The 10782-nt window shown below is 39.8% G+C and overlaps 1 protein-coding gene across 4 annotated transcripts in view; it reads left to right on the top strand.

Moving 5' to 3' along the window:
* The window catches only part of MET (MET proto-oncogene, receptor tyrosine kinase), a 90524-nt gene that overhangs the window by 43388 nt on the left and 36354 nt on the right, over positions 1 to 10782 (top strand). For all 4 annotated transcript variants that reach the window (XM_085307095.1, XM_085307094.1, XM_085307092.1 and 1 more), the window contains exons 4-6: positions 2924 to 3058; positions 4398 to 4571; positions 9986 to 10146. In XM_085307095.1, coding sequence (XP_085163221.1) covers positions 2924 to 3058; positions 4398 to 4571; positions 9986 to 10146 — 470 coding nt within the window. The remainder of the gene's footprint in view (positions 1 to 2923; positions 3059 to 4397; positions 4572 to 9985; positions 10147 to 10782) is intronic.

Here is a 10782-nt window from a genome sequence, read left to right as displayed (position 1 = left end):
AAAAAAAAAAAAAAGAAAGAAACATTTGAATGATTAGCCTTTGTAAAAAGAAGTCCTTCTGTTCTACTAAACCATTTCTATGAGCTCCGTAGGGTCATGCCACACAGTAGACATACAGCCCAGTCCTGAGTAGTAAGTAACACAGGTTTCTGAGAACAATACTGGAGTCCTAAGTAGCTTCTTCTTCATACTGTAGAACCWGTCTTAAAATTGCCTTCTCTTCAGAATTATGTCAGATAAGGGTAATATAGAATTAAAAGAACTAATCTGATGCATGCAAAAGCTGCACAGTTATATAGGCCAAAAAGAGTATTTCGCATCTTGGATCTTTTGCTACAACACCGTAGGCTRGTATATCAGTTCTAAGCAAACTGTTAAATCTTTTATTCCATAGTCCCAAGTGAGATAGGAGTTGTAATTCAAGCTTCCTGTATGTCATGAGGTCAAAGTCTATTCCCTCAGGCTTTGAGCAGGTGATTTGACTATGAGCCTCAGTAAAATAAAGGTCAGGCAGTGCTTAAAGCACCAAATAATTTTCCAGGACTGTAGAAGTGGGATCCAAATTTTCATGTATTGCTCTGAGGTTGCAACTCAGGCAAGTTTAAAGGGTTAACTCTGTGGCTCAATCAGAAAGAATGTTTGGCAATAAGAGGAAGCCTGGATTAATGATAGAGAAGAATTCTTAGCATTTTATAGCAGTGGGTATTCGAGATGAGACATGGCTAATGATCAACTAAAAAGGTATTTGCAGCTGTGGTACTACCTCTCTCCATAATGCCAACATTAATCAAGCTTTTTCATGCAGCTTTGCAGTTCATTTTATTTTTCATTGTCCTGAATATAAAAACTCATACCCCCTAATACACTGTGTCAGAGACCATACTTCTGTGTCACTGAAAACAATCAGACCTTATTGATTTCTAAAAGCTTTATTTTCTGTAATGTAAGACAAACCTATAGTAAATTCTTTAACTCAATCAATTTCATCTTAAAGGAAAGAAAGCCTTGTGTAACCCCAAACTGCAAATATCTCTGGGATGTGAAGCACTTATCACCATGAATTAGCTGCTCATATATTTTATTTAAGTTTTGAATTACAGCAAAACATCAGCTGTAATTACAGTATCCTTAAGTCTAGTTTTGGAGACAGCCATCTTGTTGAAAGACCTTGGCAGTGTGGAAAGCCAGTGAAACTGTGTAAGTCAATGTCCTAGCTGTTCTAATGCTAGCTTAGGAGTCAGAAGAAAAGCTTCATTATAGTAAAAAATTAAATATTTGACATGCAAGTTATTTCCAGAATGACTTCTRTCTTTTAAAATAATGAACTCATTGAATCTCAACTTCTCAACAAATGTTGATTATCTAAATTCCTTAAGTAAACTACACGTGGTACAGCTTTGAAACATGAACATGATCTTCCCTTACGTAAACAATCCTTTGCCTTTGTTGCCTGATGCTATCGCATTTGGGCGCACATCCTTCTGGATCGCAGGCCCAAGCCTATAAAATCTTGCTATCAAATATCCATCCCAATCTGCAGATGCTTTATGCCTATGCTTAACAGCCATGACTCATCCCATTAAAGTCAACAAAGTTACAGTAGTAAAGTTAAGCATGTGTTTGCAGGAATAGGCCCAAATTCTCAGAAGTATTTAGGTAACTCAAGATGCAGAGAGATGACTAGTGGGGGATTTTCATACTAGTGTGACTAATCTTCCTAAGATCTCTTAAAATCAATAGACAGAGAGAGGGTAGTTGCAAGGGAGCTTCAGCACATCTAAATTAGGCTCCTGTTTTGGAACATCTTCTGGGGRAGCCTCCGGCCCTCCCTGTAGTAGACGGAGCCCCTGGACACTCGGGTCTGCAGAAACAAGGAAGGGCATGATCCAGCACAGCAAGCCTGCAGCCTTGCAGCACTACCAGCCCCAAAAACCTGCACTTCCTGWCAGCCAGATGTTTGCGCTCTAATGGCCTCCCCATACATGGGGACCGGACCACATGGACACGAAGGTGGGGAGGAAGAACAGGGAAGGAGAAGCAGGTTTTAGCTTCAGACACATGCATAGGCTTTTTCTGGAGCATCAGATTTGCCTCTGAAAGATCAAACTTTCCAAAGTTTCCAAAGAGCAACGAGGGTCTGCCTCCTTTGTACATATTAGCAATTCCTTTAGAGCTTGTCATGCCCATGAAACCTCTTTGACTGGTACAGGCTATGGACTGTTTGGTGTCACATCCATGGCAGTGCCTTGTTCTCTCTGTTAGCTGCTGTTTGGAATCCTAAAGAYGGTGACGATAGTGGCAACTCCTCAATCTTCCTTTTTTTTCTGTATTCCTTAAATGTTCTTTCCAAAAGCAACATCTTCATGCTCTAAATTATATAGTAATATAACATTGCAGCAAGTCCACCCTCCCCTCTCTCCCTCTCTCCATGTTGAAATTCATAAATATCAAATACACGAGGCAAATTTTACTTTTCAGATTTAAGGATCATCATGAAAATAAATGGAAATATCTTTGACCTTCTAAGGCCTGGAGTTTAAGATTCTTTAAAACAAACATTGTAGATAAAATTGTTTTTTTTCTTAAACATAGCAAGGCTAACTAAATGACCTAGCTTCATTTTTCATAGCTGATTCTAAATACTTGAAAGTAAAGGCCTAGAAAGCATGCAATGATTCTTTCGTATTTTTATAAATATGATGTGTTTTGAAGATCTTCCAACAGCCATGACTTTGCTATGTTAAATAAAGTGGATCTTGTATGGGTTTAATCAGATCATGATGGAACATTATGCAAAATATTATGCAATGTAATGCAAGGTAATTAATGCTAGCAGAAAAGTATCAGGAATGTGAGAACGTTGAGCAGTATGCAGATGTGTCACACACTGCCTGCTGATTTTAAGGATTTCTTTCTTTTTTAGATAGTGATTTCCCGTTCAGAATCCACAACTCCACATGTCAGTTTTCAGCTAGACTCCCACCCCGTCTCTCCCCAAGTYGTTGTCGAGCATTCATTAGTAGCAGATGGCTATACCCTGGTAGTGACTGGAAAAAAGGTGAGTGGTTCATAATCTAATTATTTGGTGCACCGTGTAAACCCTCATTCAGAGCAGCAACTTTCAGTAAGAGCAACTATTCAGAAAACTGYTTTATGTTCTGCATCCTCTCAGCCTTTCCATTCCCTTGGGAATGTTGGGCTTTTTTCCTCAGAGATCTTTTTTTGTCTACAAAACACACCAACATATTAATATTGAGAAATGTTTAAATAATGTGAGAACTGTGATATAAACCAACAAAAGCCAGGAAATGCAAATTTAAGGCTGAAACTCTGTCCTTAATTCAAGTGCTTGCAAAGAAAAACACACAATGGCTTAAGGAAAGAATGGTGTTCCGAATTTCCTGGCTTTTGTTGGGTTGTGTCATAACATCATAACTATCTAAATAGGGATGTGTGTGCAAGTGTTATGCATGTGTGTTTAAAGTTGGAGTTCATAGTTTTAAGATTACTTTAACGTCTAGTTTACAAAAGGCTAATAAAAGAAGTCATAAATATGCTACAGTCGTAAGTAGGATGGGTTTAGAACATCATTACATTAGCAGATAATATAGATAATCCTAAACCATAACTGTAAGCAATAATTTGACCCCTTGAGTTCTATAAGAATTTATAGAAATCCATTAGCCATCAGTAAAGACAGTTATTAATTGTTTACTAGAAATGTAAGAGATATTTATGAAAATAATCTTGAAAAAAAACCATATCCAAAATAAGTTTAAGAATRTTGTTGAGGTATAAAGAAGTATGATGTACTTGCATAGTAATATAGTTATATACTAATATTAAAATTTTGAGTAAAATAATTATCACATATTGAGAGCAACAATTATAATCATTATTTAAATAATTAAGTAATAAGGTTACTGATAGTAGTTGTTAAAAAACAGCACTTGTACAGACGTGTGCTTTAAGTGTGTCATAGATAGTAACACAGCCTCCCCTCAGCTGAAATAGCCATCAAGTCTATTCTGCAGATGCATGAACAAAGGCATGCTGAGATACACTCTTTGTCCAAGAATTGGTATAAAACTGGGAGCTGCACACCGCTGTTTTCTTTTCCCATCAGCCAAAAATGCTATCTTGCTGTAAACATCAGAGGCTGGTAGTAATGGTATATGACATTAAGATGCCTTTAGGGTTTCTCCCAAGTGAATTTAAAATCATGTCAGTTAAATTACTTATAAGATATTATAATTACTGAGCTAAGGAGCAGTATAACCACGACTTGCACATTTGAAATCTGAGTAGTATCGCAGAATGTTGCATAAATAGATACTCTCCTTGCCATTTTGTTTATGTATTATGGAGATCTATGCATCATTTCTTTGCATCAATAGATAACTAAGATCCCATTGAACGGACCGGGCTGTGAGCATTTCAAGTCCTGCAGCCAGTGCCTTCTGGCACCTCCCTTCATGCAGTGTGGCTGGTGCAGCAAGCGGTGCTCAAGGTCTCAGGAGTGTGTTGAAGGAACATGGACTCAGGAGACATGTTTGCCAAGAGTTTATGAGGTAAATTGATGTGTTTCTCACATTTATCTCTGATATAAGAATGCACAGGTGATTGCTATCCAGGAGACCATAGCAATGCCTCCTGAACCTGCACCTGCTGGAGGTGTGTGGAGGCCCTCCTGGGAGCTGGCCACCTTCTGCAGCCTGGCCTCCTGCCTTCAGAAACCCTGGGGTTGCAAAGCCCATCCTGATGAGCAGGGCTCGTGTTGCAGTTGTTTGTTATTGCTGCTTTAATCTTGCATCGTGACACTATTGAGCTTGGAGGGGGCGAATCTCTCGAGGAAAAGGTGGCCACAGAGGTTGTCAACCAACAAACATAAATGACATATGGGAAGCAAAGGAGATGAGTTTCCACTCATGTTCCTTTYGAGACGTTTTGTGTTCATTTTTATGTAATTAAGATAAACGAAGTGTCTGCTCCCCTTACCATCCGTAAGTAGCTGCCGGCCTCAGGGGACTACCCCAGATGTGGTGCCAGCCTAGGTCCTTGTGCGGACCCAAGTCCAGCAGTTCAGCTAACCCTCCCAGCTCCCTGCGGAAAAGCCCCAGCTGTACAAAAACTCTGCGGCATGGAAACACTCTGGGTCGGATCCAGCCCGGCTGGTGGTTAAAGGAAAAGAGCATCCTTCAGATGCAAAGAGGAAAAGAGCATCTCAAACCCCTCTCGCAGAGGGGGCTCCCCGCGCCTCTGCCAAGCTGCCCTCGTGCCGGCTCCCGTGTTTGAGSCGGTGGGAGATCCCCTCTCTGCCTCACCCCGCTCGGTGATGGAGCCGTCGCCCAAAGCGCTGCCCTGGAGGAGGTGGCGTTTCCCCCGGCGTGGCTCCTCCTGCCCGTGGGGATGATGGCGGCGGACACGGCAAGCAGCCCCCGGGGAAGCGGACGCCCGAGGGCTGCTCGCATTTTGTGAAAGCCCGTAAAGGATGAAAAGTGTGCGAGAAAAAAACCACACAGATGAGCAAAGACCCATACTAGCTCATTGCTGTTCTCAGTTAGCTATGGTTAATGCAAGATTTGTATTGGTTGACTGTACATTTAACCAGATCATTTTGTGTTAAGTGTGACATAATTATGAAGGCTTAGTTTTATGGAAGAGTTTATGGACTGGTAAACAGAGTGGAGAACAAACATAAAGCTTTCTGGTAGCACTTATATCCATTTACTTTTATTAATATATTTAAATTATGCTGTGTAGTTTAAAATACATTTACTCTTTATGGGTATGCAGCTTATAAACAGAGATGAAACTTTGAATKCTAAACTCTCAGAGAGAGAGAGACAGAAATTCCTTTTAAATAAAATAATGTTTTCCTTAAACCAAGCACATGCTTTCATGTACAGCAACTTTTTAAAGAATAGCCAGGCAAAACTGCTGAAAGAAGTTCAGATTACATTAGTAATCCAGAAACATATGTTAACGGAGTTTTTTTTTCTTTTCATATTCATGTTTCAGATACAAAATTCAGGGCCTACGCAGGCAAACTGCAACGAACAAACAATGAAATGTTAATAGGAATCAGATCAGAACCAAATCAAACCCAAAATGGATGTGAAGATGTGCGTGTGTGTTTGCCTTGCCTTCTATTGCCATTTACAGTTGGGCAAAGGAGATATAAAAAATTACTAAAACAGAAAGTGAATAGTTTGCATTTACTTTACACAAGAACACAGTTATTTCAAAAAGGCTATAATATATGCTTGACTAGTCCTTTCTGCTTTTAACTTTTATGAATCAGTGAATCGCAAATACAAAGGGATACATCGAGAATAAGTCCTGAAATGCTTTTTCTTTACTTCTGCAAGACCAAACTACTCACATTTATATTGCATAGCTTGTTCTGTTTTCCCTAGAGCACAGGCAGCATCCCTTAACATTTTTCCTTGGCAAAACTTCAGTGCTATGGCTATATGTTGCAATGCATCCAAAAAGATTTCTAAAGCTCTGCTTAGCTTCCAATTTTCAGATGTGCTAAGCGCTCGTGGTCCTCTCTAATTTCAATGTGTGTGTGYGTGCGCGCACGCTCCGCAGTTTTAAGAAGCAGGTGGAGCCCACGCGAGATGCTTGCACCGCGCGGTCCTTGCTCGAGGCAGCTCTCCCTCCAAAGCAGCTGGAACGACGCGTGCGAGGGAGCGGGCGCCCGCGCGCCCGGGAGCCCCGGGCTCCCCCTTCGTCACCGCGCGCTCGGGCGCCTGCGCCTCCTTCCCCTCTAGTGAACGTGGAGCTGTGGCCCTGGCAGATCTCAAAGTGAATCTGCTGCAGTTTTGAATTACAGCGTGCCCACATTTGTGAAAGTTGTTTCTAGAAGGCTTGTAAGGAAAAAAATGCAGTTGAGTACTTAAATCCCTTTGGACTGCTAGCTGTTAAGACAGATTTCATGCTCTGCTGGACCATGACATTTAACATTATTACTGAAAAAAATATAAAACAGATTATTCATCATCTTCTGATCTGTCTTTAAACCCATATGCATAAAATATGAGAAACAAGCTTGTTTAGTTTCCAACAAATAGAGGATGACCTGCTTCTCATGGTGTCTGAAATTCAGTCCTAAACCCCCCTAAATATTTTGCAGGTTTCAGAGGGCCAGGTTACTTAATGTATGTCATATGATAGCTTTAACCTGAAGGGAATACAGGGATTCTCCGAGGGTCTGATCCAATGGTCTCCGTTTTCCCAGACTATCACATGGAGCAGTGTTTAACAAAAAAGATTTTCTTCTTGTGAGGAGTGGTGGAGGAGCCCCCCATTTTTCTGTGCGAGTCCTGTTGATCCTTCAGTCCTTTTGCCAGAGCCAACTCGGTAACGAAACAAATTGCAGTCATCTGTACGGGGAACGCCAGCCGCCCCAAAAGGTGAACCGTGCGGAAGAAAAATAAATGGGTCTCCCTTTTGATACTTTATCATGGCTCAAAACCTGACGCGCTTCGTTGTTGTTTTTAAAAGTGAGTCATTTTAGCTAACTTTTACCTTAGAAATATCAAGAACATCAGGCGTTCTGCTGCCTGTTTAGATTGGAGGATCTGTTGGAAATTTCAAGTGTGGCCTGAACATGTTCTCGCCTCTTAATTAAAATGAATGGGCTGTCGAAACTTTAATAAATAGATACTTTCTTCCAACAATTTATAAAGTATGTGAGTGGATGTTAACATACAAGCTGTCAACATAAACAAAAGAAAAACACAATGTTTAAAATTTTTCCAAGAAAAAAAAAGAAGAAGAGAAGACAGTTTTTTCTCCCTTAACTCAAAGTCCAGAAAACACTAGGGTCATGCAGAGCTTCAGGTCTTGCAAAACGACTTACTCCATGTTATCATYGGAGAGTTCCTGCTGCAGAGAATATTCAAGAATTTTTCAATTTTTAATTCTTAAATTCCRAGCATTTATAACTGATTCGGGTTTCGTTTATTTTCTGTTGCTACCTGTGCAATGTACATGCTCTATGAACATGCAGACAGATGATGGTTATGGGCGCTTCCGTTCAGAGTCCAGGCAGGTTACTATTCRTTCTTGCTGCATCTCCCATGAAAAAGTCTGGGAAACCAGATTTGACTTTTAGTGGTTTCATGGTACAGAACAAATGTAATAAAAATAAGAAAATGAAAGAAAACACTTTGGGAGACTTTCTGTAGAACTTAAAAACAAAAGTATAATAACTAGTTTATTTTTTGCTATCTGCTTGGAAGTCTTATCTCCTAAATTTGCTAGCAGAATGTAATAAATACATTCACTCTCCCTCAGTTAAGGCACATGGGCTGCTATCACAAGTCTCTTTTGGCAGATAAGATCATTCAAAACCGGTTAAGTCCTTTAGTTTACAATGCTGCATGGCTCTGTAAGGCCTGATTTTAATGCCCTTATTTTGCTAAAGTAGGGACTGCAACTCTGACTCCTCAAATGCCGCAGATTAGTGCATTATGTACAAACTGTGAGACATCTCGAACCCCCACAGAGTAGCTTCAGTTTCTGTTTGGCTGTTGTAACTCCAAAAATAGATGCTGCGATACTAAGTAGAGTGGCAAACTGTGATCTGAAGTCAATCCAGACTTTGAAGATACAGAAACAAARAAATACAGGAAATATAAACTTGGCAACAAGAGAGATCCCACCTGATGCAATACAGCTCCCCACTGCTGGCCGCAGGCTGTGGGGGCATCTCTTTTTTTTTCATGGAATTTGTGCAAAAGGACTATTTCTGCATAGGTTCCCTCTTCTTTGCTCACTGAGAGCTGACTCAAAGCTCATTAAAGCAGGAAAGATTCCTACTGACTTCCGTCCATTTTAGATCAGACTCTTTGTCTGGTTTCTAATGGGGGTAGTAAATTTTCCCGTATACAATATATGGCATAATTCTTTTGAAGTATTCTTCAGGTGCCTTTCCATCCACAATAGTTCATTTGTGAAAGTCTTCAAGTATAGCCACAGAGAGTTGAAAAGAAATGTGCCTGTCTTACTGGATTTCCAGATGAAATAATAGTCAAGGATCTCTCAAATACTCTCCTTTCAGCTTGAAAAGGAAGTAGGGTCCTTTGAAAAGCACAGCTGTATTGCATTTTAGGGGCAAAATTGTTATCACTAAAGCACTAAGCCTAAGACATTGAGACAGTATGATCACAAATATAAATTGTCTTTCATTCTCTGTTGTTTGTCCAGTAATACTGCTATGTTTGCAAATTTATGCAGTTTTGTTAAAAGTCCCCATAAACCTGAACCAATGTCTTTTGATTTTTTTACTGGCAGTACTGACCAGTACTTTTACTGAGTTTTGTAAGACTTCTATAGTGTTCCTACATTTTTCCCACCATTGTTATATTTTACAGGACAATTTACAATATACAGAAAAAAAAAAGGCATTTCCTTTGTAGATTGTCTCTGTGTTTCTGAGGGATGGTTTATTTTTAACTCAGAATTAGAGGTAGCCAAATGTAAAAGATTTAAGGAAAGAATAGCAGAAGTCATATTAACTTTATCACAGCCATGTGATATCTGATTTTGGTGTCTTTGAAGCTTCTTCACTCTGAACCTGACTTTCATCAAGCTGACAAAAATGGTCATTTGGGGGTTCTTTTGTGTTCAGTATTCAGCTTCTAACAAAATAAGCACATTGTATGTTTAACATACCAGAAATAAGATGTGAACGACAAGAACAGCAGGATTTAAAGAACCATTACAATGCACAGCTTGTTCAGTGGCCCTAAACACTATCCTTCAAAGCATTCTAGTATAGGTTTTGTTATTTATTGCTGCTGTCAGAGAAAGCTCATAATGTGATAAATGAAAGGTGAAGAACAATTAAGATGAATGGTAGGATATACTCTACCAGAAGAAATGCTTTTTAAAAATTATTCCTTTGCACATTCTTTAACTCCATTTGAAGTTCTGGAAAACCCGATGAAACTAATACAGTGTTTTTTAACAGATTCTCCCAAGCAGTGCTCCATTAGAAGGTGGGACAAAACTGACAATGTGTGGATGGGACTTTGGATTCAGCAAAAATAATAGATTTGAATTAAAAAATACAGTAGTCCATATTGGAGGACAAATATGTGCCCTGGAAGCAAAATCTAGCAACAAAAACAAGTAAGAAATCTGAAGTTTGATGTTTCCTTTGTATAGATATTCTTTATGTGTGTTGGATTTTTTTTTTATGATATAAACATTCAGTCAATAAGTATCCATTAATTCTTAAATTTCAGGCAGAAACCATAGGTGAGAAACAAACCTCCGATATGATAAGCTCCCCAGGAGCTCCAAACAGAGGACCAATAAATCTAGTCGGTGCTGATAGCTCCTGCAGCAGCTTCTCCTGGTAGTCCGTGCCATGCTATTCCACAGCTGTGGGAGCTGGCAAGAGTGAAACTGTGCAGAGCTTTGAAAAGGCGGCAGGTGCCTCTAGCCAGGATCCTGTGGGGCTCGGTTACCTTACCTCTGTCTTCCAAATCTGTGAAGCTGCTGGAGAGAAATGTGTGACGAYACAGATATTTCGTCATCAGGAGGCCCCTCAGCTCCACCTCTCCTCCTCAGAAATATGTGTATAAGACAGTAGGATAATAGCTTAAATTCAAGATAGAGGTTATTCTGGTTGCAATTGTAAGAAAATAGCAAGTTCAGTGAATATCCTCTCAGCTGAGATGACTATCTACTAGCACAGCAATGTGCCAGTCATGGCCATGGCTTCCCCCATTCTCATTTGTAGCAGCAAAAACATCACCCTCC

The sequence above is a fragment of the Rhea americana genome, unplaced genomic scaffold (genome assembly GCF_003343005.1).
Source record: "Rhea americana isolate MKP2758 unplaced genomic scaffold, rheAme1 scaffold_252, whole genome shotgun sequence".
Lineage (NCBI taxonomy): Eukaryota > Metazoa > Chordata > Aves > Rheiformes > Rheidae > Rhea > Rhea americana.
The sequence above is the reverse complement of the archived record's forward strand: the minus strand, read 5'-3'. Positions and strand labels throughout refer to the sequence as shown.